General features: G+C 42.8%; 2 protein-coding genes across 2 annotated transcripts; one reads left to right on the forward strand and one right to left on the reverse strand.

The window, feature by feature from the left end:
- Positions 1-680: 680 nt before the first annotated feature.
- Positions 681-14935, reverse strand: pum3 (pumilio RNA-binding family member 3). Its single transcript, XM_083793169.1, has 17 exons — positions 14683-14935; positions 13295-13642; positions 11882-12029; positions 11514-11589; positions 11239-11332; positions 10682-10748; positions 10233-10407; positions 9023-9126; positions 8817-8895; positions 7944-8042; positions 6549-6602; positions 5509-5589; positions 4819-4961; positions 4289-4511; positions 3128-3215; positions 2560-2650; positions 681-2274 (listed from the first exon to the last, which is right to left on the reverse strand). The coding sequence occupies exons 1-17, from the start codon at positions 14759-14761 to the stop codon at positions 2145-2147; spliced, it is 2079 nt and encodes a 692-aa protein (XP_083649295.1). The 5' UTR covers positions 14762-14935; the 3' UTR covers positions 681-2144.
- Positions 14936-16638: 1703 nt separating this feature from the next.
- kcnv2a (potassium channel, subfamily V, member 2a) lies at positions 16639-24191 on the forward strand (the record flags this gene model as incomplete). Its single annotated transcript, XM_083793033.1, has 9 exons — positions 16639-16668; positions 17537-17671; positions 19090-19268; positions 19651-19822; positions 20270-20461; positions 20980-21234; positions 22227-22343; positions 23466-23591; positions 23943-24191. The coding sequence occupies 9 exons, from the start codon at positions 16639-16641 to the stop codon at positions 24189-24191; spliced, it is 1455 nt and encodes a 484-aa protein (XP_083649159.1).
- Between the last annotated feature and the right edge of the window lie 397 nt (positions 24192-24588).

Consider the following 24588-nt stretch of genomic DNA (forward strand, 5'->3'; position numbering starts at 1 on the left):
TTATATAGCAGGGGTCAGACATGAAGTCCACATGGCCTACCAGCTCTGACAGTGTAATAAACCGGTTCAGGAAACGGTTCCAAATATGATGGAACGACAGAATGCGGTTCCTCAATGTTGGATCTGGTTACCTACCCTAGTCCAGTATCTACCTCTCGCACCACGTATCACACTTGGCCTTCATAGTCCCTCTAACTAGTCTGTATCCAGCTTGTGGGCATAACACATTGACTGTTCAGATTCTGTTGAAGTCTGTCACAGACATCAGTCCTCTTCAGAAACAGTGCTGTAGAGTTCAACTAGTCTCTTCAGACAGACTGTTGGTTCACAGGAGTTCTCAGAAACACTGAAAATGATTAGAAATTCTAAAATATTTCCATGAACAGAAGATCACAAATGACGGATTCCTGTTGCAAGTTTAAATTGCGAGCCGCAGTTCAGACACTGTAGCGTTCAAAGACGGGTGTGGCATGAGAGACTTTTCTCTAACAAAATATTGTATTCCGCTACAGACATCACATCTCTTTGTTAATCCAAGTAACAACTCTCTCTCCCGGGTTAAATAAGGAAATACAGTGAACCATTTCATTACCCCCCTCACCCACTCCAAATAATTCAAGTAATAAATAGTCTTATTTTATTAAAGTTTATTCTAAGTTATAATGAAGACAAAAGCCATATCTAGCAAATACCTGTTATTTATTTATTGTTCATTTCAACTGCTCAAAGTGCAGCCAGATAAAACTAAATTATAATTCACAAGTTACAAAATTTTAACAAAAAAAGAAAGAAAAATGTATGCAGTTCCAGATGTCATTTATGTTGTTAGAATGTATTCTGAGTAAATGAGAAAAATATGGGCAGCAAAAACAGCGAGCAAGAATTGTGGAACTTTGACATGCCCAAAACCAGGGACACAAGGTTTAAAGTGATTTTCAATTAACTCTGGATTTCTTTTCATAAAAATCATAAATACACATAAGTTCTATTATTTATTGACTGTTGAACAATAAACATAAGGGGACGTTATTATCTTTAACCCATTTTAAATGTTGCTAGGTATTTAGCAACAGCAAATAATTGTAATTGTTTGAATAAAAAAAACAGAACATTTTCAGAAAAACTAGGTTAGGATTTAGAAGGCATTTCTTAAAATTGGCCTTGAATATAAATGGGTTAAAGTAAAATACCGAAGTAGAACAACCTTTTTATTATTATTTTTATTTCCTCTTTGAGCCATGCAAACCTGAAAGAAAAGCCGAAAGTGTTAAATCAGCGCTTCTCACATCCTGGTCAAGGGGATCCAGAGTTAGTGAAGCCAGTCCTTCTCTCCTGGTAATCAGGGAGTGGATTTAACCACATTTTGGGCCTTTTTGGCATTAGCATTATGTTATGCTTTAGCCATTGAAAAATCGTGAAAATATTTATTTCAGAAAACTGGAGGATTTAGAAGATTGTTTTTTAATTTAAACGTCAGGCCACAATGGGTTAATCTGCTTCAGATCAGAGTGCAGAACAACCACACAGGAAGAGGAACATTTTAATTTTAATAAAAACATGTCGACTCTGAGACAGAGTGAGAGAATAAGAGTAATGCTGCGCTCACATTGGCAGCTACAAAGCTAGTCTACCATTAATTATCCATGGAAGTTAGTGACCTGAAGGTACAAAGTGACACCAGACATTTTGCAGCCGCTACAACATCTACAATCCAAGTTGATCTGCAGTTACAAAAAAACAACCAAGTGTTGTTTAAGCATTTCCACCCTCCTACCTCTCTTCACATAATTCCTGCGTTTGACGGAGGAAAACTATCCGTGTCCGACACTGTCCGTGCTCCGTGTTCTTCCAACAGAGACATCGACTCTGCATCGCTTTGTATCTTTTGTAGCTGCCAGTGTGAGCACAGCGAAATGGTCCTTTACACATCGGGAACATGAAGCATGTACGAACAGAACATTTTGTCTGCGAATATTTCACCTCAAAATACTTCACATAGCTGTATTCGTACAGACTGATGCTTTTATTCACAAAGGTGGAAACAAATCAACGTAGAATTGGAAATTAATTTACATTGCTTCGTCAGCACATCATATTTCACGTTCAGTGTGGATCTAATGTGTGTGTGTGTTCTGTGTGTGTGTCTATGTACTGAGCTTTTCTAGCAGGATTTCAACCCCTTTGCTGTTGTTGATGTCACAGAGTGTTGGTTTAATGGAGGTCAGCGCCGCTTTCACCTCTGATGACACCGACTGGTCCACGCTGCCCAGGAGGCTGCACACACACACACACACACACACACACACACACACACACACACACACACACACACACACACACACACACAATACAGAATATTAATTTATCATTATTATTTATACAAAACATGAAATGTTAAATGTAGATACAAAAGCATGCATATCGTATATATTTCCAAATAGTAACCCAGTTCCATTTAAACGCCCTGGGGTCCGACACCATTTTGCGTGTAAAAAGGCCGGGCTACTATTTGTAAATATACGGTATGCGCCGCGCATACAACCATGTGTGTGAACTGACCAGCAGAGCACCATGGCTCCTCTGTTGACGTTGACCCAGGTCAGCAGTTTGTCCATTCCTACGGTGTCCACTAGGATCCTACTGAAACGCTCTGACACACAGAATGAGACACACAGAATGATTGACAAACACAGATATAGAGAGGACATCTTATGTTGGATTCAAATAACCCATTCAGGGAACCCCTTTGTGTTTTAAACATTAAGTTATACTTTAGCTATTGAAAAATAGCAGATCTACAAGCTCAAACTTTTGAAAAATTGTAAAAAATGTGCCGCAAATCTCGGAATATATATTCTTTCAGAGCGAACGTTTTTAATTTAAATCTGTGCTTCTGGGGGGTCCCTGGAACAACATATTTTCAGATGGGGGTCCGCAGCGAAATACATATCATTCTGGGGGTCCTTGACAGTCCTTGAAAGTTCAGAAAACTTTTAGGATTTAGAAGACATTTCTTTAGAATCGGCCTCAGGTCTAATGGGATAAAGAATTGTGTCTTTGTGTGTTGTCTTCAAACATTGAGTGCGTTCCTGTGAGAGTCAATTTGTGTGTGCATGTGTAATCCTACCTTCCTTCTCAGCCTCTGCCAGTTTTTTATCTTGCTCTATCAGCCATTTCAGCACCAGATGACCTGCGGGATGTTCTGCCATGTGGAGCTGCGCGCACACGCGCGCACACGCACACACGCGCACACACACACACACACACACACACACACACACACACACACACACACACACACACACACTTTACAGTACTGAACATATTTTTCTGCCACAAAGGCCACTGTCAATGGAAGCTAGCATAACAACGGGGTCAGTCTGTGTCTCTGTGAGAGCTATGCTAACAATAGCTTTCCACCATCAAACAACAACCAGCGCACCCCCAAAGATTTAACGCAAGCAACCTCGTCAAAGCTACCGCAGATCGAGTTAACAGGGAAACCGTTTTGAGTTCGAGATGAGCATGAGTCGAAAATCGTTTCACATGCCATTACATGTGCGTGCGAGCGTTCCCCCTTCCCAGACAGAGCTGTACACGTCGGACTGATTATTTCTTTCTGTGCCACGCTAGATGGCACCAGAGTGTAGGTAAGCCATAAGCCCTGCCAGGGCATTAACGCGGTTATCTTTGATCTGTTATCTAACATGTCGGGAGCGATGCGGTACAAAAATCACAAATGACATCCGAACCTTGGATGGATGCCCATCACCAAAGACAGCGCTCGTATTTTCAGAGTTATGAGGCTTTGAATATCCTACTTTGGGGGCTGTGTGCAAAGACCCTGGTGTTGGGGTTGACGGAGGCATTGACGAGCAACCGGACCAATGATGTCAAAAGCTGATTTTCGGCTCAACCGCTTCATATATGGTGTAAAGGGGGGTACAGAGATATCCGTAGCTGGCATATAACGTCCCATAGACAGGGGGTACGGATATATAACCGGAGTTGGCAATAAAAAGAGTAAAATGTTTGGTAGTTTCTGCAGAAAGACATGCGAATCAAGAACAAGTTGAATCATTTGCAATGCAATACAAAGGCAGTGTGCAACCGACTAACTCAGACCTCTGCAATGGTCCCTAGAACGGTTTCGTCAAGTTGGAAATCTCAGGAAAACAACAAAAAATCTGCGGGAAAGTGGTGAGGGGAACCCACTGAAGACTAACTAACTCACTTCCGGGTTTCTGTGACAAAAAAAAAAAAAATTTTGTTTGTCATTGGCTCTCACCTGTCCATCTGTCCCTCCTGGCACCAGCTCCTGATTGGCCAGTGCTGCCACGGCCGTCATGGCTGGCCGCAGGTCGCCGAACGCCGAGCCCAGGATGTCGCTGACGGCGACGCTGGAGGCCTTGTCCATGACCATGGACGGGGCGTGGTCTCGGAGGTGGTCCAGCAGCAGCGGGGACACCACCTCTAGAAGCTCCTTCCGTCGAACGGCCGTGTCCTTTTTACTGCAGGGAGGGAGTTACAATGTCAAGCACTTCAGCCTTTTGGGTAGGAACCCCTTTTGGTGTTAGCATTATGTTATGCTTTAGCTATTGAAAAATAGCAGATCTACAAGCTCATAGCGCGCCACCGAGTGGCGCGCTACGAGCTTGTAGGTCTGCTATTCTTTTTAAATCGAAGAACTACTGACATAGAAACATGGCCTTTTCAGAAAACTGTCAGGATGTAGAAGACATTTTTAGAATCTGATCTCAAGTCAAAATGGGTTAATTCATTAAAGGGAAAGTTTCTCTTTCTCTCTGTACTGTGTACCTGTGTGCGTTGGCATCTCCTTGCTGGAGCACCTTTAAGATCTCAGGGACGATGTGGGCAGGATCTCTGGGGCTCAGCAGGTACAGCAGGACCTTCTTACCGTATTTGTTAACGATCACGTCTTCCAGAGAGGACAGGATCTCCTGCACGGGACACGGAGGAGGAAGGAGAACATGTGTGAGAAACAGTGATTAATATCACTAATATTAAATACCGTTGTGCGGCCATACCAAGATTACCTAACAATATAAATCAGCACTAAGCTAAAGGGCTTCACATCGCTGTTAACCCATTCTGACCTGAGATCAGATTAAAAAAATGACTTCAGATTCTAAAACAGTCAGGATGTCTACATCCTGACAGTTTTCTGAAAAAGCTATGTTTCCATGTCAGTCGTTCTTCCATTTTTCAAAAATAGCAGACCTACAAGCTCGTAGCGTGCCACTCGGTGGCGTGCTATGAGCTTGTAGATCTGCTATTTTTCAATAGCTAAAGCATAGCATAATGCCAACACCAAAAGGGGTTCCCGCCCAAATTGGGTTAATATACAATGTGACATTATTAAAATCATGTCGCACTCTTACTTCAGTACCACTCGTTTACAAGATAACCTTTAAAAAAATAAAAATAAATCCTGAACAAATGCATCAACCGTAAAAGCGTATCATCGTGTGCTTCTTTGGAACTTACTGATAAAACGGCCTGTTTGACCAGCTTGGTGTCGTCAACACAGTCAAATATGGCCAGAAGGACCAGGTGGCCAAACTCGCCCTGTGAATGACACACATGGATTAGATTAAACTGAGTGACTGACACACACACACACACACTGATAGGGAATAATTAGCCTCGGTACCAGGCTTTCATTTTTGTTGGTGAATTGGTGCAAAAATTGAAAGCCTGGAGGAACGTATTGGCCGCTCTGGTCTAAAAGTGGGAGTCAAACCTTCCGGGTGGGCGTCGCTCCAAATGATGTGACGTAGCGCTGCACTAGGGGGGAGAGGAGGGGCCGGGGGTGACGGACAGATCGATGAGATCCAATCAGGGCGTGCGCAAATCTGAGCCGCGACCCGCCCCTCTAGACCAGAAACCTAACACGTTAGCTCAGGCTAGGGAATAATTATATTCTCTGTCTGTTCTGTTCATATACAATCCCCCTTATTTTTCATTTTAACATGTTACTCTCACAATGTTATTGTGAGAGGCCTGCACAGTGTACACTCCTCTGCTTTCCCAAGGTCTCGATATATCTTGCCACAGTCATCAATTGGCCAGTCAACGTAACTGGTTTCAACCAGTTGCTACCCAGTATCTCAGAACTTGCCATGTCAGGCCACACCCCTTTGCTGATTTCATGTCTTTATATATACAAATGAAAGTCCATCTTTCCTCATGTTACCCCGATCTCTCCTTAAGAGAGGTCGTGATTTCATCACTCGTGCACGTTTTAATTACTTTATAATAAATTGAACATCGTCAGACCAGACTTCTCTCTTCTTGATTTATATGCTCACACTGTGCTGAAAGGTTCCCTGACAACACACACACACACACGGCTATTTTCGGCACCGAGATTTGATGTAGACTGAGGGAATACAAATTAGGGGTGAGCTCTCTGGTCAATGAGTTATACTACCGTAGGTTTTAATTGAATGTTTGTTATGAGTCAGAGAGGCAAATATCAAGAACAGTTTATTTTATTGCATGACCAACAACAGGTGAAAACTTACTGTCGCGAACTTCACCATGTACGTCTTCATGGTTTTAATGATGATTTTCCTGTCCTGGAATGTAAAAATAAAAATACATGAAATGTAATTATCTACAGTAAATTGATTTGAATGATTAATCATATTTTTGATTGTGTCCACCTTGGATGAATGAATGGAACCAACGTTAGTATATTTCCAGTTCTTATTTATTGGTATCACGTTTCATATTAACGTTATATTTTCATTCAAATCAAAGTGTTTTGCCAATGATATGGACGCCCACTAGCAAGACCCTTGTGGCCCTACCGCCCAAAGGTTGGCAACCTCTGACAGTAGAAGGTGAATGAATGGCCAGACATTGTACCAGTGTTGTTTTTGGGCAGAAATTTTCTATTTTAGTTTACCGGTAGTCATAATCTTTGGAATGAAACTTAATTCAGTTTTAGTCATATTTTTTTCACCTGGAATGTTTTAGTGTTAGTATAGTTTTAGTCCACTGAATATCATAAGATTTTAGTTGACTAAAACTACAGTTGATTTAGTCGACTAAAATGCATTTTGGCGGGCCTTTATGGCTGATTTTACACCTAGCCGATGTACTATTCGGATCTGCTATTTTCAGCATGCAACCAAGTGTAAAATGAGTAAATGACTTATACTGGATCTCTTGTCCACCAGTCCATTCCGAACATTTTAGTCTTGTTTTTATTTGTTGACGAAATTGTCAACAGATTTAGTCTTAGTCATCATAGCTTAGTTTTTATTTAGATTCCATTTCGTTTTTTCGTCAGTGAAAAAAGGTAGTCGACGAACATGTTTCGTCATAGTATTAGTCAACGAAATCAACACTGCATTGTACTTACCTTGGGTGTGCCGTGCCAAATACAGTTCATTGTACTTGCCTTGGGTGTGCCGTGCCAAATACAGTTCATAATTGTACTTACCTTGGGTGTGCCGTGCCAAATACAGTTCATAATTGTACTTACCTTGGGTGTGCCGTGCCAAATACAGTTCATTGTACTTGCCTTGGGTGTGCCGTGCCAAATACAGTTCATTGTACTTACCTTGGGTGTGCCGTGCCAATACAGTTCATTGTACTTGCCTTGGGTGTGCCATGCTAAATACAGTTCATTGTACTTGCCTTGGGTGTGCCGTGCCAAATACAGTTCATTGTACTTACCTTGGGTGTGCCGTGCCAATACAGTTTATTGTACTTGCCTTGGGTGTGCCGTGCCAAATACAGTTAATTGTACTTACCTTGGGTGTACCGTGCCAAATACAGTTCATTGTACTTGCCTTGGGTGTACCGTGCCAAATACAGTTCATTGTACTTGCCTTGGGTGTGCCGTGCCAAATACAGTTCATTGTACTTGCCTTGGGTGTGACGTGCCAAATACAGTTCATTGTACTTACCTTGGGTGTGCCGTGCCAAAGACAGTTCATGGCTACTCGCGCTCCATCGTGTGTGTACGCCATGTACACCACAGCTTCTCTGATGGCCTCGATCATCTCCTGTTGGATAATGAACACGCACACAACACAGAACTCGACATCAATATCATCTCCTCTCAGTCTCTCGTTTACGTCGTTTTAGTGCCGTTCACCTCATTGTTTCATTGTTCCTGTGAATTATTTGATATGCCATATTCTCCATTACTGTAATATTGTATGGTGTTGTATGACACTACAAAAAATATTCAGATTATTCATCAGATTCAGAATGGCAGCCTCCTCAAAATCCATTTGTTCGGTCTTTGTCCCATTTGAAAACCAAGATTTTTTTTATGTTCAATATGTAGATCCCATCTAATTCACTATACAACAAGTACCAAATAAATCTCACCCCTAGGGGTCAGTGTTTCTTAAGTACCGGCATGGCGTGAAGTTGTGGAATGGACATCAACAGATACATATTTATCCCTCTCTGCTAATCTAATTTCAGATTTGTGTGCATTTAAATTAAATCCTACAATTTCAGTCCCGGTACCGTACCTGGCAGCCATTTTGTTTTAAGTATAAAATAGGGCTCAAGTGGTTAATGTCAATGCTAAAAAGAAAAAGTATTTTTGGGACTATAAGCGGGTTTCTATAGTTCTGTTCAAGCAGGTGTCCTAGCCAACAGCAGGGTTAAAATGTCTCAATGGGAAGAGTAGAGAGACCACCTTCAACCACTGCAGAATGTACTAGTTATATTGCATTAACACGCTGCACCATTACAGATTGGTTAAATAAACATTTTATTAATGAATAAATTAAAAAGACGCATGGCATCAATTCATCTCTCACCATTCTGAGCTTGTCTGGGGCAAACTGGAAGAAGTCCAGGAAGACTTTATGCACCAAAGAATGTTTGATGACCTGCTCTCTGGAAGAAACAACAGGGTCAGAGTTCACGTCACCTTTCATCATTTTTGTGTGTGTGTGTGTGTGTGTGTGTGTGTGTGTGTGTGTGTGTGTGTGTGTGTGTGTGACTGTGTGTGTGTGTGTCTTACTTCTGTGCCATAGGAACCAGTATGCTCTTCATCTCTGATAGGATGTTGGTCAGTTTGTCTGGGTTGGCCTCCAGGACCTTCTGAATGGAGTTACACGTTGCCGACTGAACAATGATGGGAGAAAAACAAAATCAATAATTGTCTCCACCAGGCCGAAGGCATGTGGGGAGAGTATGTTTTGCACTCCGTCCGTCCGTTTGTGTGTCTGTCCGTCCGTCCGTCCGTCCGTGTGTCCGTGAACAGCTAATCTCGGCCACCGTTAACCCGGTCGATGCCATATTTTGCACACACACTCCCTGGATGCCAACGATGAACCTCTGCCCCAAACTTTCCAGAACGGCCTGTTATAGCGCCACCAGGAGGCCGCTTTGTGCAAAACAAGTTTTTGCACAGTACACCTACAGATTTTGTCCAAACATCACGCAAATTGGTACACAGTCTCTCTAGAGCCATTCAACGAAACGGGTCTTTCAGATTTATCAGACTCCATCCTGATTGGTTAAGATTGGCTTCCAAAGTTCACAGGAGTGCTCAGTTTCAAACAAAATGCTGCAAATCATGAACACATCGCGTGATTTCCGTGAAATTGTGCACCCACATTCCCACTAGGCCGAGGACGAAATGCCACATGAACAATTTCAACTCAGCCTCAAGGTGGCGCTATAACTGGCCGAAAAGTGTTTTTACCTCTAACTGCACGGATCTGTGGATAACCTGGTGGAGACCTGTGCCCGGAAGGGCACTTTTTCTAGTTTAATTTCATATGAACAGAATTAAATAATTATTTATAATGGCACCATATTCAAGTGTTTTCAGCAAGGGGCAGTATCCTTATTCTCCAGGATGTTTTTACCCATTTAGGAATTAGGACGGGAACCCCTTTTGGTGTTTTTACCCTTCAGGATGGGAACCCCTGTTGAGTATATACCGGTAGTAACAACATAACCTTTTTGGAGAAAATAAAAAAAGTTTTTCAGAAAACTTCTCAGGTCAGTATTTAGAAGGTGTTTTTAGAGTCGGCCTCTGTCCTAAATAGGTTGTATAATAGGGAAGGCTCAAAGAGCACTTTAGTGCCATCGTCTTGGAAATGATGTCATGTATGTTTTTGGAGTTGTGCTTTGAATTCCCAATAAACTATATTTAATCTTGTGTGTACTGTATGTGTTCACAGTCTTGTGCACACTGTATACAGTACATTTGCACTCCATACCTTGCAGACGGTGAACACGTTCCCGTACAGTTCCTCAGAGAGCATCAGTCTCTGGGCGAGGACAGCCTTGTCGTTGTAGGCGTACTCTATGAGGAAGGCAGAGCTGGAGTGACGAAGCATCTGACGAACTTCTCCTTTAAACTTCTGGATTACACCCGCGACCACCTCCTTGTTGCTGTGGAAACGCACACGGCAAGTCAGAAAGCATAAAGTACAGGGCCCACCTCTCCCAAATAATTGGTAAGGAAAATATTAAGAAATAGCCACTGAGTTATGGCAATTTCGAGCGTTCCAAACAGCAACAAAAGGTGCAGGTCAATGAAATGTGAGACTTCTATGTCAGCCTCATAAACACCAAAGGACGACACAAAGATGAGACTTGAAGAAGAAACGTAAATGTAAACCACCTCTTTAATGTGCCATGTTAATTATGATGCGGTCAGACTCACCCATACTGTAGAAGTTTCTTGACCAAATTTCTGCCATATTTCTGCTTACTCAATTCCACTATGTCGTCTGTAGAAGGAATCAAGGAAGAATATTAATTGTCTATAAACCACTGCTGCTTCTCTACTGTCGTTTTACACTCTTATTAGAGGTACCTTTAGTAGCTGGCAGGATCAAAGCTACTTGTTAACGTGTGAACTATGAAGATGTGGACACAATGGTAATTAAACCATGACACGAGAGTATTTGGTTGCTAGATTGAGTTGCTAGATGAGGCTAAAGCCTCATCTAGCAAGACTTTTCACCAGGAGAGACAGATAAATGCAACACATTTTGTTCACATCACGACGGAAGTTATTCATTAACAAAGAACGCATTTTATATTATTTATGTCGATTGATTGGTCAATAAATTCTTACATTTTCTAATACTCTACAGTAAAATGTGTTGCCAAACACTGATGATTTTATTGTGGAATTAAGGGATGAATTAAATTAGAGGAATGAATAAAAGGGGAACATGATTGTGTCTGCACTGTCCAGGGGTTCCAGCCACTAACCTTTGAGTTCTTCAAACACTGCCTGTCTCTGCTCATGACTGCCAAACTGGACGAAACACTGCAGCGCACGCACCGAGTCATGGGAATATGCTACCTGGAGATGTGACAAAAAACAGCAAGAAATTACCTTTTTCTTTTTAAGAAAGCTTAGAAGAAAACAGCATTGTAGAGACAGACAGCATGGGTATTTTCTGGCAGTTTATTCTAAATTCAAACACAGATATTTATACTGGATTACCTGAGCCTGAATAAAAAGGGCAAAAACAAACACGTACCTCTTTCATCCTTCCACGGAACAGGTCGTGCATCCCCTTCAAGAGTTTGGTCTTCTTCTCTTTGTCACAGTCTTTCCTGTCAACACAACAACACAAGCATTCAAGCATGCGTGTGTGCGTGCGTGCACACACACACAATGCAGCATACCGGTAATCCTTAGTCCCCTAAGGGCCCATCTGATTTAATTTGTACATTCTTCTGAGTTACATAATGATAATATAATATGATTATCCAGGAAACAAGGTTTGTTCTAATAGGTTCAGATGTTCACCGTTTATACTCTTGTCATTATTAAATCTATTATGTGCGAAATGTGTGTGTGTGTGTGTGTGTGTGTGTGTGTGTGTGTGTGTGTGTGTGCGTGTACCTCCTAATGACCTCCCAGACTTGTTTGGACTGACAGATGACCTGATATTTGTCTTTCTGCGTTGCTTCCTTTCTCATATCCCTCTTTTCATGTTGTATTTTCCTCTGTTCCGGCTTTGACAACTTCTTCATCTTCTTTGGCGCCGAGCCTGCCCCGCACACACAGTCACACACACACACACACACACACACACACACACACAGTCACACACATTAACACAATCAGCGCCGGGATTTCATTCAAAATAGCAGCTCGGGTGCCGCGCAGATATGGCAGCTTTTACTCTGAAAGCCCCCCCCCCTCCAGTTCCGTACAAAAATCGGGAGAAATAATGTTGCTTGCTTATCTCGCTATGAGTACGATAAAGTCACTGGAAAGTCCCTCGCGTTAATATTTTAAACGAGAGGTATGTTCATGTTGAAGTCAGATATGAAGAGCTTAGTATATCCATCTAGTCAAAACCACAGAGAGCTCCCTAGATTAGGAGATACCGAGATACGAGCCTTTCTTTCTGAGCGGTAAACAGGGAACTTAAGTGAACAGGAGCGCACATGCACGAACAGCAAGGAGTATGGTGCAGAAGGAGAGGCCAACCCCCCAAAAAAGGAAAAATAATCCGAATATTTTTCTCTCGTTTGATATCAATGAAAATGCGCTAGGACGCACCCTGGGCAAGACCTACGCTGAAAAGACTATCAGCAGAAGTTGCGGGATATTAGCGGAAGTATTGCCCAAGGAAATGACGTTGATGCTTTACAAATCAGTTTACATTCTCCGCGAATGAAACAAGTGTTGTGATTGGTCGGAAAAATATAGTATCCGGGGGAAATACATTTAACGGCTGTTCCGGAGGATACATCCGCCGATAGCTTCTCTGCCTTACGTTGTGACCAGGCTTTTCTTTTCGCAGATAAGTAAGCCGGGGACCGAGGCTAGCTAGGATGTGGGTATACGTCCTCGCAATCCATCGGTTGGATTAGCTAGGACGGCTCCACACATCCTACGGTCTAAATGGGTTAAGGACTACATCAGCTGCTTAAATTCTTAATTGAAAGCGTGATCACATCACGCCGACAGACAACATGAATAAACCGTTAACTGACAATAACTTTGACCGATAATACTACGAGTTTAACTTTTTTCTTTTGGCACCTAGCGGCCGAGCCATCTAGACGGGTCTGTCCGTCTACGGTTAATATCACAAACCAATGGACTGATCAGCACCAAAATGAACGCCTTGACTTCTACGTTCCAAGTGCTTTAATCAAGGTGGGGGGTTCCCCGTTCAAATATGATTTTGGGGGGGTCTCCAGTTAAAATATCATAATTATTTTGGTTGGTCACGGCCTTAAAAAGGTTGAGAGCACTGGATTACAGTAGACAGAACAGCATCACAGAAATCTGATTCCTTACCTTTGACATCCTCTCCTCCTTCTCCCTCTTCCACCGTCCCCTCGGTGGTTTCATCCTTGACGAAGGCTTCCTTATGCTCTCTCTTTCCCCCGGGGTGACCACCCTGTCCCGCCTTCTGATCTCTCTTTCCCCCGTGGTGACCACCCTGTCCACCCTGTACTGCCTTCTTTCCTTTATAATCCGTCTTTCCGCCGCCGTGGCCTCCTCCTCCTCCCTGTCCCGGCTTCTTCCCAAACTTCTTCGGCGGACTCTTCCCAAACCCGCTGATCTTCTGCGCATTGTTCTTCGGTTTGAAAGGTTTCTTCTTGTCTCCAGGCGGCTTTCCGCCAAGTTTACCCCCCATGGAATCTAGGGTGACAACAAACAAACGGTGGCATCATGATTAACTCATTCAGGACAGGAACCCCTTTTGGTGTTTTAAGCATTATGTTATACTTTAGCTATTGAAAAATAGCAGATCTATAAGCTCATAGCACAGCAGAGCTGCTTTTTTTTATCATGAACATGTATGCAAATCATTGAATATATATTCTTTCAGCGCAAGTGTTAACTCAAATCTTTGTATCTGGGAGGTCCCTGGAACACCATATTTTCAGATGGGGGTCCGCGGCCAAATACAGATAATTCTGGGGGTGCTTGACTAGCTCTGGTCCATAGCTCTAATGCGTTTCATTTAGAGCTATGTTACTCTCAACTTCTGCCGCTCGCATGAATGCAGACCAGCCTCTACTCTTTAGCGTAAATAAAAGTAACATAGCTCTAAATGAAACGCATTAGAGCTATTGACCAGAGTTAGTGCTTGACATGAAAAAGGTTGAGCACCACTGACATAGAAACATAAGTTTTTCAGAAAACTTTTAGGATTCTGAATTTTTTAGAATCGGTCTCAGTCCTAAATGGGTTAAAGCACAAGGTCTTCTGGCAGCTTTTCATAGTTTCAATGCAAAGAATGTAAAGTGGCAATCTGGAACATATGTTCTTCAATAAGCCAAATTAGCAGCCTGGCCAAGAGGGTATTCCCCAGTCAGGCTCTTGCATGCGTGGTAGATGTTTGGTCTCCTGGGTTCAAAGTGTCACAAAGAGCGTCACAGTTGCTCGCCATTGTGAGAGGACACTAAACGTAGATTGTAGTTTTAAAGCATAATTAGTAGTACTAGTCGAGTAGTTTTCAGTGGAGAAGAGACTCAACATGACTGTTTAGTGAAAGCATTGGTTGGCATACATTTAAATAAGCAATTAAGCAATAAGCATTCTCAAGTGATTTATTAAACATTCTGAGAGATTGCTGAATTGATTGCAGGCTAAAATAATAAGCTAATAATAACAACAACAATAATAACTAATATCCCGTATTCTGACATCGATTGATTGACATTCATCATCATTACCTTTCATGAACTTCTTGCCACCTTTATTGGGGTTCAGAGTTTTCTTGGGTTTAGCATCCTGATCCATTCTAACTTGCATCCCGAATCAGAAGCAGCAATATAAGTCCTACAAACAAGCAAACACAAGCAGTTAGGCTGTTGTACGACACACCAGCAATAACCGATCAGGTCTGATCTATTGCTTTATCGATCCACCGATCTAATAAATATTCCGTTGTTGTCCGCTGACTAATACAAACTTCCAAATGTACACTCACGTCTCACGTTTACCTTGGCTTTTTTTTTAACATGTGTTGTGAAAACCGTGACGATTTACGGTGCCGTAAACCAGAGCGTTGCTGTGCTGCTGTCGTGAACCGCAGTCGCAGCCATGCGCACGCGCAAGAAATGTAGAACGCGATCATCAAAGTGAGTAGTGAGATCCCAGAGCTTTCCAGGGGTCGACTGACTCCCTACCGTCCCTCAATCACTGTTTAATCAAAATGTAACCGTATGTAACCACTACAAGCCCACAACACGTCACAAGGTAAGGACCAGCCCAGGTAAGGACCTATACTTTCCTTGAAATGTACCCATTCTACTGTTAATATTTTCAATCAATCAATCATTCAACCAATCAATCAATCAATCAATCAATCAATAAGGTAAGGTCATTTTATTTAGAAAGCGCCTTTCAAAACAATTGTTACAATTAAGATGATGTAATATGTAGCCTACAATACAATCATAGAATAAAACAAGAACATCACATTAAAAAATAAAGCAGCAATACAATAAGATAGCCTACAGAGCAACAAAAAGCTTGTAGATCTGCTATTTTCAAAACATCTGAAAACTGGGAAGTGAAGAAGGGCTGAATTGTAACCACTTAAACCCTATATGGTCCATCAAGTGTATTTTCTTAAATATTCAATCTTCACTGAAAATAGCCGATCTACAAGTTTGCCCTAGACCAGGGGGTTTCAACTGATTGGGACCACCACCCTGACTAAGAATCAACCTGGGGACCACTGTTGTGTTGGGTGGGGATAAGGGCTACAAGATTAGTGCTTTTGTAACACGTGCTATGCATCCCATGTGTAGGCTATACATCCCACTGTTTCTCAACCAATGGTCCATTTGACTGTACTAATACATTTCTAATAATAATGACTCAACCTACAATCCGGTGTATTTCCCCCTCTTGAGATTCTAACTCCCCTTTCTGTTGAATTGCTTGACCTCCAACTTGTCAGTAAATGACTAGACATGAACTGTCATCATGGGTCACCTGCAGGTCAAAATCTTACATTACTAAATGAATGGTCAGGGACCACATGCAATATCTCCACGGACCACCAATGGCCCACGGACTACCTTTTGAAAACCCCTGTTCTAGAATATGGATGGTTTAGTTGACTGACGTGTGTGTGTGTGTGTGTGTGTGTGTGTGTGTGTGTGTGTGTGTGTGTCTGTGTGTGTGTGTGTGTGTGTGTGTGTGAGCACGCACATGTGACCATGCAACACATTTAATACTAGCCTACACACACTACACACACACACACACACACACACACATGCACACGTGCACACACACAGATACGCACGCAGCACTGCTACAAAAACTGGCCCAGGACAGGAGTAATATATGAGTCTGACCTCTCTGTGTTTAATCTCACTCTGACGTGGCTGAGTAAACTGCTTCCATATATTCATAAATCGGCTTTACAAGATTCAATCTGATCTCCTCATACACACTGTTGAACCGGTGAGCGCACGCGCGCGCACACACGCACGCACGCACGCACGCACGCACGCACGCACGCACACACACACACACACACACACACACACACACACACACACACACACACACACACACACACACACACACACACACACACACACACACACACACAGAGAGAGAGAGAAGGATGTAAGTGCAGTTAGTTGTCCACACACAACATCAATGACAACATGGAGCCATGCCGAAAACCATCCATGCAGGTACACTCTGCTTTAACATTTTGTTTGTTTGTGTGTTTTAGTTTTTTGTTTGTTTCTTTGTTTCTTTAAATTCTGTAAATTGTGTAGCTTTTCTTTATTATTATCATTATGCAGTGGCTCTGCAGTGTGTGTATAGTCTTAGTCTGTGTGTGTGTGTGTGTGTGTGTGTGTGTGTCAAAATGTGGGACAGCGGTGGCCTGCTCCATCCCGGGCTCCACCTGTGTTAGTGTAAGAGCAAGCAAATCGGCCATTTTCGTCCTACACAAAGAATGGAGAACTTACGTCATATATGTGTTGTACGATGATAAGAGCATGGGTGTGATGTTTGATTTATTTTACAGTTTCATAATTTTTACAGTTTCATAATTTTTCATATTTTTTTTACGTACGGCTGTCAATGGGCCTCTGATAGAGATGAAACTGTGCCCGGATTTAGAGTGACGCTTCATAGATATGTGACGTCCTAGAACAGAAGAGGACACAGGCTAGATACATGAAGTCTGAGATCCACATGGGGATCCTGCAGATTGACATAATTACATTTTTGAGGGGCGATGACCAGCTTTTATGTCCAGCTTTTAGTGTGTGTGTGTGTAAACACAAACTTTGTCCCAACACAAACATTAAATGCTGTTGAGAATGAACACAAACATTGCATAACACAAACATTGAAGACGACAGTGAGGACGCAAATTCCGATTGGCCGGAATGAGATGATGTATGATGATGTACGATATAAGAGCGCCCGTCCCTCACTTCATTATTTTTCTTTTAAATAATTATTTCTTCATTTTTCCTCTCTTCACTTTGAACCATTTACCATTGGATTTCGATGCCTTTCAACTGAACCTCGTCCTCCTGTGAACAGATGGGCAGAGACATCTATGATCCATACGCTGATTATGATGAAGATGAAGAGGAGGAGAGATGTGTGTCCGCCCCGACACAGCTCCTCTCCCCTCCCCCCAAACACTACACACTCACTATCAACGTCGGCGGCAGGGTACAGTCATTCACCCATTTTTTATTATGAAATATACTACTGAAACTCAGTCGTTCTTGGAAGTTGGCCTATAATGTCTTTAAACAGGGCTCTTCGGCAGGGGGTCTGGGACCCTAGGCCTAGGTGGTCCTCAGAGTTACTATAGGGGTACGGCAAAATTCTGTGTGATAGGAACGCTTTTTATTTACATATTTATTTATTTATTACATTACTTTCTTGAACGCTAGCATCTGAGGAGAACTTCCTCAGCAGCACGAGGCGTTGTGACCGTGTAGATCAACTATGTTCGGCAAATTGGTGGTTGGTGTGTAGAGGAAAAAAGAGCTGACCAAGTACAGAGCCAAAGGTCAAGTTTACTAAGCATTGAGGGTTCACGTAAGTGGTTAAATGTCTGAAAATTAGAAAAGTAAAGTCAACAAACCAAAAAAACATGAATTGACACCACACTGATGACACCGCTGCATGTCAAACAAGTGAAGCTGTCTATGAAATCTATTAAAAAAAAGAAGAAAAAAAGGTTTAATCTGCAACACAATTTTATACAATATTGATCCATTTGTCTCTCTGTTGAGGGGTCCTCGACCTGAAAAACCTTGAAGACCCTTCTGACCTGAGATCAGATTCTAAAAATGTCTTCTACATCCTGACAGTTTTCTGAAAAAGCTATGTTTCTATGTCAGTCGTTCTTCGATTTTTCAAAAATAGAAGACCTACAAGCTCGTGCTATTTTTCAATAGCTAAAGCATAACATAATGGTAACACCAAAAGGGGTTCCCGCCTAAAATGGGTTAAAACAAGCCATGGGGTTGTTTGACTGGTTCTCTCTCTGACTGTTTCTCTGTGTGTGTCTCTCTCTTCTCTCTTTCTCTCTCTCTCTCTCTCTCTGGGTGGATGATGGAGAGAGAGAGAGACTGGACGTCAGAACTGGAACTAGGTCATAATCATACTGTAGCAAAGCCTTAAGTCGCTGTACATGTTATCCTGTTAAATCTCTACTTATTACAGCTTGTAGTGGACCCCTCCTCTCCCCTCCCCTCCCTTCCATACTATTCATATCTATCTTCATCTTTCCTCTCTCTAATCATCTCCTCACCGCCCGCAGCTTGTCCCTCTCTCTCTCTCTCTCTCTCTCTCTCTCTCTCTCTCTCTCTCTCTCTCTCTCTCTCTCTCTCTCACACACACACACACACACACGCCTGCACACACACACGTGCACAGCACACAAGTTGTGCAGACACGCACACATAGAATCATGCAAAACACATACAGTACACATACAGTATACACATGCATGCACGCACGCCACGTGTGTGCACACACACATATACGCACGCACACATATACACACACACACACGCACACGCACGCGGTGACAGGGCATCAACTCTTTAATTGTATTCTATTGTCTTTTGGTCCAGGTATACCACATGCCCTCCCGGCTAGCAGCCAAGTATCCAAGGACTCGCATTGGTCGGATAGCCACGTCCACGGACCACCGCAGGAGGCTGGACCTGTGTGACGACTACATCTTCCAGAGCAACGAGTTCTTCTTCGACAGAGACCCCCAAGTCTTCCACTTCATATTTAACTTCTACAGGTAGTTCTTCTTCGACAGAGACCCCCAAGTCTTCCACTTCATATTTAACTTCTACAGGTAGTTCTTCTTCGACAGAGACCCCCAAGTCTTCCACTTCATATTTAACTTCTACAGGTAGTTCTTCTTCGACAGAGACCCCCAAGTCTTCCACTTCATATTTAACTTCTACAGGTAGTGCGGCTGCATGGGAAATGAACACCAAAATATATGGAAAGGCGATATTTTAGAACCAATAACCGACTTAATCTTGCTCATGTAGGTCAATCGAATAATCGAGAAACAGTTTTTTCTTATTTATATAATGTAAACAAATGTCTTACTACACACACACACTGCCACTGCCGTGCCAATCTGACGTGTGCGTGTACTTGTGGCCGTTGAGGACTGGAGTGCTGTGGATCAAAGAGGAGCTGTGTCCTCGCAACTACGTGGAGGAGCTGAACTACTGGGGCGTGAGGATGAAGAACGCACAGCGCTGCTGTCGCATCGGCTTCGAGGAGAGACAGGACGACCTCAACGAGCAGCTGAAGATACAGAGAGACCTGGAGGCTGAGGTCTGTCAGTCAGTCTGTCTGTCTGTCTGTAGGATATCTTGAAGATGGGGTGCCATAGTTTTGTACTTTTTGCTTTGGATGTGTCTCACATTACTCTAATTTAGACCCCTAGCTGGGTGTGGTTATAACTTATAATATGCAAATATGTCTTCCCTGTGTATTTTTTCCTGAAAGCTGAAAGTCAAAAGGCCCAATCGAAATACACCGCTTTAGTGAATCATTTACAGAAAATCAATTATTGAATTGAATTACTAGGCTAGGTCAAATATTATCCATATATATAATTGGCTATAGAAATTACAACAATAAAGCTATAGTGGCATAATTGCATTTTGCTGGCAATTACCACCAGTATTTAACCAATTCAGAACATACATGCCGTTCTGTTCTGTTCTGTCATCCTATTCTCTCTTAACAGCTACATTGTCCTCCTTTGGCCTGTTTTAGATTGAGGTGGAGGAGAATGAAGAGTTGTTTCATGGCATGGTGTTGGGTCCCACCAGGAGAAAGATTTGGAACTTCATGGAGAAACCGTTCTCGTCCGTCCTCGCCAAACTGATGGGCGTTGCTTCGTCCTTCTTTGTGCTGGTGTCCTTGGTGGCCATGACACTCAACACAGTAGAAGAGATGCAGTACAAGGTGCGGTGATGCCCTTGTGTGTTGTTGTATCCTATCCCAGGAGGTTCTCAACGTTTTGGGCTGGGATGCTAGAGTTGTTCTAGAGTTCTAGAGTCTAGAACAATCACTACCTCTATGGAGTTTGGGTTGATATTCCGTGACCAAATATGGCACCAGCTGGGGTAATTAATAATTATGATGTATTACTAGCTAGGGATCCTTTAAAAATGTTTAGTCAGTGTAATTTGTTTTATGACTATAATTTGGGCTATTGCTTTTGTATAGCTGTCCTTCTGTCTGTCTCTCCTACACCGTCTCCCTCTCTCTCTCTCTCTCTCTCTCTCTCTCTCTCTCTCTCTCTCTCTGGGTGGATGATGGACACAGCTGGAGAGATGTGGCGTAAATCTTTGAATATATATTCTTTCAGAGTGAACATTTTTAACTTGATAATAGAACTTCTTGCTTATTGTAAGTGGAGTACTATTACTTATGTAAATATTTGTATCGTCCCTGTTGAATGAATGAATGACACACTTCAGACATCACCAGAGGAGCTCGGCGGGAGGTCGTACGGAGAATACATGGAGATCTTCTGCATCGCCTTCTTCACCGTGGAGTACCTGCTGCGTCTGGTGTCCACGCCGGACCTGCGGCGCTTCGGACGCAGCATGCTGAACGCCGTGGACCTCATCGCCATCCTGCCCCTCTACCTGCAGATGGTCCTGGAGAGCTGCATGGACGAGCACACTCTGAGAGACACCTGGGACAGAGAGACGGCCGCCCAGGTCGGCAAGGTGAGACGAGTTACCTACAAAGATACAGAACCTTGCCATGGAAAAAGGTCAGTTTTAGCAGGAGTTTTGTCCCCTCAGCCAGCGCGGCATTAAACTGCCCCGCCGATGGGATGGTTCTGTATACAATGTACATGTATGATGGGATGGTTCTGTATTCAGTGGGGACCTCATCTTTTTGTATTGTCTTGGTGTTATGTGCTATGCGTTGTTTTTTATGTGGGTGTTTGAACAGACTGTGAAGACAAATATCCTTCTTCATATTGTCATTGTGAGTATAATTTGAAATTGTCATTGTGAGTATAATTTGAGATTAGGTAACCTCCAGTTAGAGATTAGGTGCATGCACGGCACGGCACGCACACCCCTAACCCCAACCCCTAAACCTAATTTATAGGTTTAGGGGTTGGGGAGAACTTTTATAAAAGGCATGTATCCGAGCTTGTCATAATAAAATGTGTAATATTATATTAGCCTTTAGTTTGGAACCAATTACCAAGCCATGCATACAAATTTCCATTTGGAGACTGACACTCAGTAATTATTTGGGACTTATGATCAAAATAAGAACATTATAACGGTGTGTAAAAACGAAATCTAGAATTTGCAGTGTAAGAGGCCAATTACGTGTCTTGCCACGGGCACATTTGACCCTGTACGGACATATTGTTGAACCCTGATGCTAGTATGTGACAGCTAGTTCAAACCTTTATCCTGAGTGACAAGCAGGGAAGCATTGAGTACCCTTTTTGTGGGGCGGTACGCGCATTGTGCTTTATGCATGCCCCCAAATGCCCCAAAGGCACTTCACACAAGTGTGATTTAACCACTCCAACCGCCAGTCTCAGAGCGGAAACTCTAACCATAAGGCCACTGAGTTGGTTAATAAATGTGTGACATACAGTTGAGTACCGTTTTAGTTTTTCCCATAACAAAAACCCACTGTGCAGTGTGCACTCTCATTCTGTGTTTGTGTGTTTCTCGCCTCCTGTCAGGTAGGCCAGGTGTTGCGAATTGCGCGTCTGATGAGAATCTTCAGGATTCTGAAGCTGGCTCGTCACTCCACAGGACTCAGAGCGTTTGGCTTCACACTGAGGCAGTGTTACCAACAGGTTTGGTTCTAATGTATCCAAATCAAACGTTGAAATGTTATACATTTAAATCAAATTATATTAAAAATCAACGCATGCTACTATGCTGTCTAATGAAACCCCAGTGTAGACTGTTATTAGTATGTGTGACATTCTTCTTCTTCTTCTTCTTCTTCAACACACTGTCACTCCCCAAAATGCATATTGTGACTTCTTGGGACAAATGCAGGGCTTAAAGCCAAAAAGAATCCCATGACTGAAAATTACTTTTTGCAAATCTCATTAAATAACCCCTATGAAATCCTCAGGACTGAAATCCGTCCCCAGGACTGAGAACTTTAAGCCCTGGACAAATGTGACCTAACACCAAACGGTGCCGGGCACATCCGCGGTACAGGAAAGCGGAAGTGCCGTTCTCAAACCCAAGACATAAAAGGGTGACGGCTCTGCCAAAAACAAACCAAAACAAACAAACAAACAAATAATAACAGTTAAAACGACATGACGGAGGCATGCTGTCTAAAGTGGACTTGAGCCACGAGAGGCATCGCTGAGCAAGCTGTTAGGCGAGTCTGTTTCAGTCTATTTGCCCTCCCTTCCAGCAAATCTTTTATTTAGTTTTAGTTATAGTATTTTGAATACAATTCCATTAAGTCATATTTTAGTCACCTGAATGTTGATTTGGCCTTACAGGTAGAAGGTCCCGGGTTCGATTCCTGCCGGGGGCCCTGTGGGCGCTAGGGTCGTGTTCTCGTCTCTGCGTCATCGCCAGCCTTTCTGTGTGGAGTTTGCATGTCCCCTAGGATAGTAAAGAAGTCTAGCATGTGCACTAGTCTAGCCTCTGTCTTTCAGAAGCTAGACTGGGCAAGATCTCCATTGACTGAGCCTGTGCTTGAGTGGCCCAATGGACATTATTTTGGCAAATCTATGAATATATTCTTTTAAGGCGATTTTTTTAAATTCAATTCTTTACATCTGGGGGTCTCTGGAAGAAAATATTTTGAGATGGGGGTCGACGGCTAAATACATCTCATTTTGGGACGTCCTTGAGATGAAAACGTTTGAGATTGAGAACCACTGATAAATGAGAATAATAAAAGACATTTGTAGACAAAGGGCTAACACGGCCTCCTCTTTCTGCAGGTGGGCTGCTTGTTGTTGTTCATCGCTGTAGCGATCTCCATGTTCTCAGCCATGGTCTACACTGTGGAGCATGAGGTCAACAACACTAACTTCACCTCCATACCGCACGCATGGTGGTGGGCTGCTGTGAGTCGCACGCACGTACGCACACACACACACACACACACACACGTGTGTTGTGAGCTTGTAGATCTATTTTCACTATTTCTTAAAGGACAACGTCACCCATTTTCAACCTATCTTCAAATAATTGGTGGTCCTCCTCACTCATGCTCATGATAATATTATTCTACCATTGTAGGCTACTCAGTCTGACCCATTGTTTGGGAAACACTGATCTACAGTATATATTATCTATCTACATTCGACAGTATCTATCTACAATCTATCTAGTATCAGTATCTGTCTATCTAAATTATCTATCCATCCATCCATCCATCCCCCTTCTCTCTCTCTCTCTCTCTCTCTCTCTCTCAGGTCAGTCTGTGTACGGTGGGCTATGGCGACATGTTCCCAGAGAGCAACCTCGGGCGCATCTTTGCGTTCGGCTGCATCTCGTTCGGCATCATCCTCAACGGCATGCCCATCTCCATCCTCTACAACAAGTTCTCCGACTACTACGCCAAGCTCAAGTCCCACGAGTACACGGCGGTCGTCAGGGCGCGTGGGAAGGTCCACTTCGCCCGGAGAGCCACCAGGAAGATGGCCATGTGCTGCGACCTGTAGGGGTCCATTTGGTTTCACTTTACACTCTCAAGAGTTAAATAATTGTTAAACATCTATTACTTAGTTTACAAGAAGTCTACACAATTAGCGAATGTAGAATAATTATTTTGATCAACGTTTCCCTGTTCTCTCTCCTAATGGTACCAACATCAATACAGCATGGAATTGTGGACAAAATCGGCTAAGGTTTTGGGTCTGAGAGGCTAAATGTCATCAAATGGTGGTCCGTGGCTCAAATGCAGAGTAAATATGTTTAATCCATAGACATTAGCATGGATTTCACCATCACTGTCCCTACTCGGTAAAATCCTCACTGTAAATTTAAGTCAGTGTACAAAAGTAACCAAATCGACCCCGACACTCTATAGTATGTCGTCGAAAAGCATGATTTTCATCA

This window comes from Protomyctophum parallelum, assembly GCF_964188405.1.
Source record: "Protomyctophum parallelum genome assembly, chromosome: 21".
In the NCBI taxonomy this organism is placed as follows: Eukaryota; Metazoa; Chordata; class Actinopteri; order Myctophiformes; family Myctophidae; genus Protomyctophum; species Protomyctophum parallelum.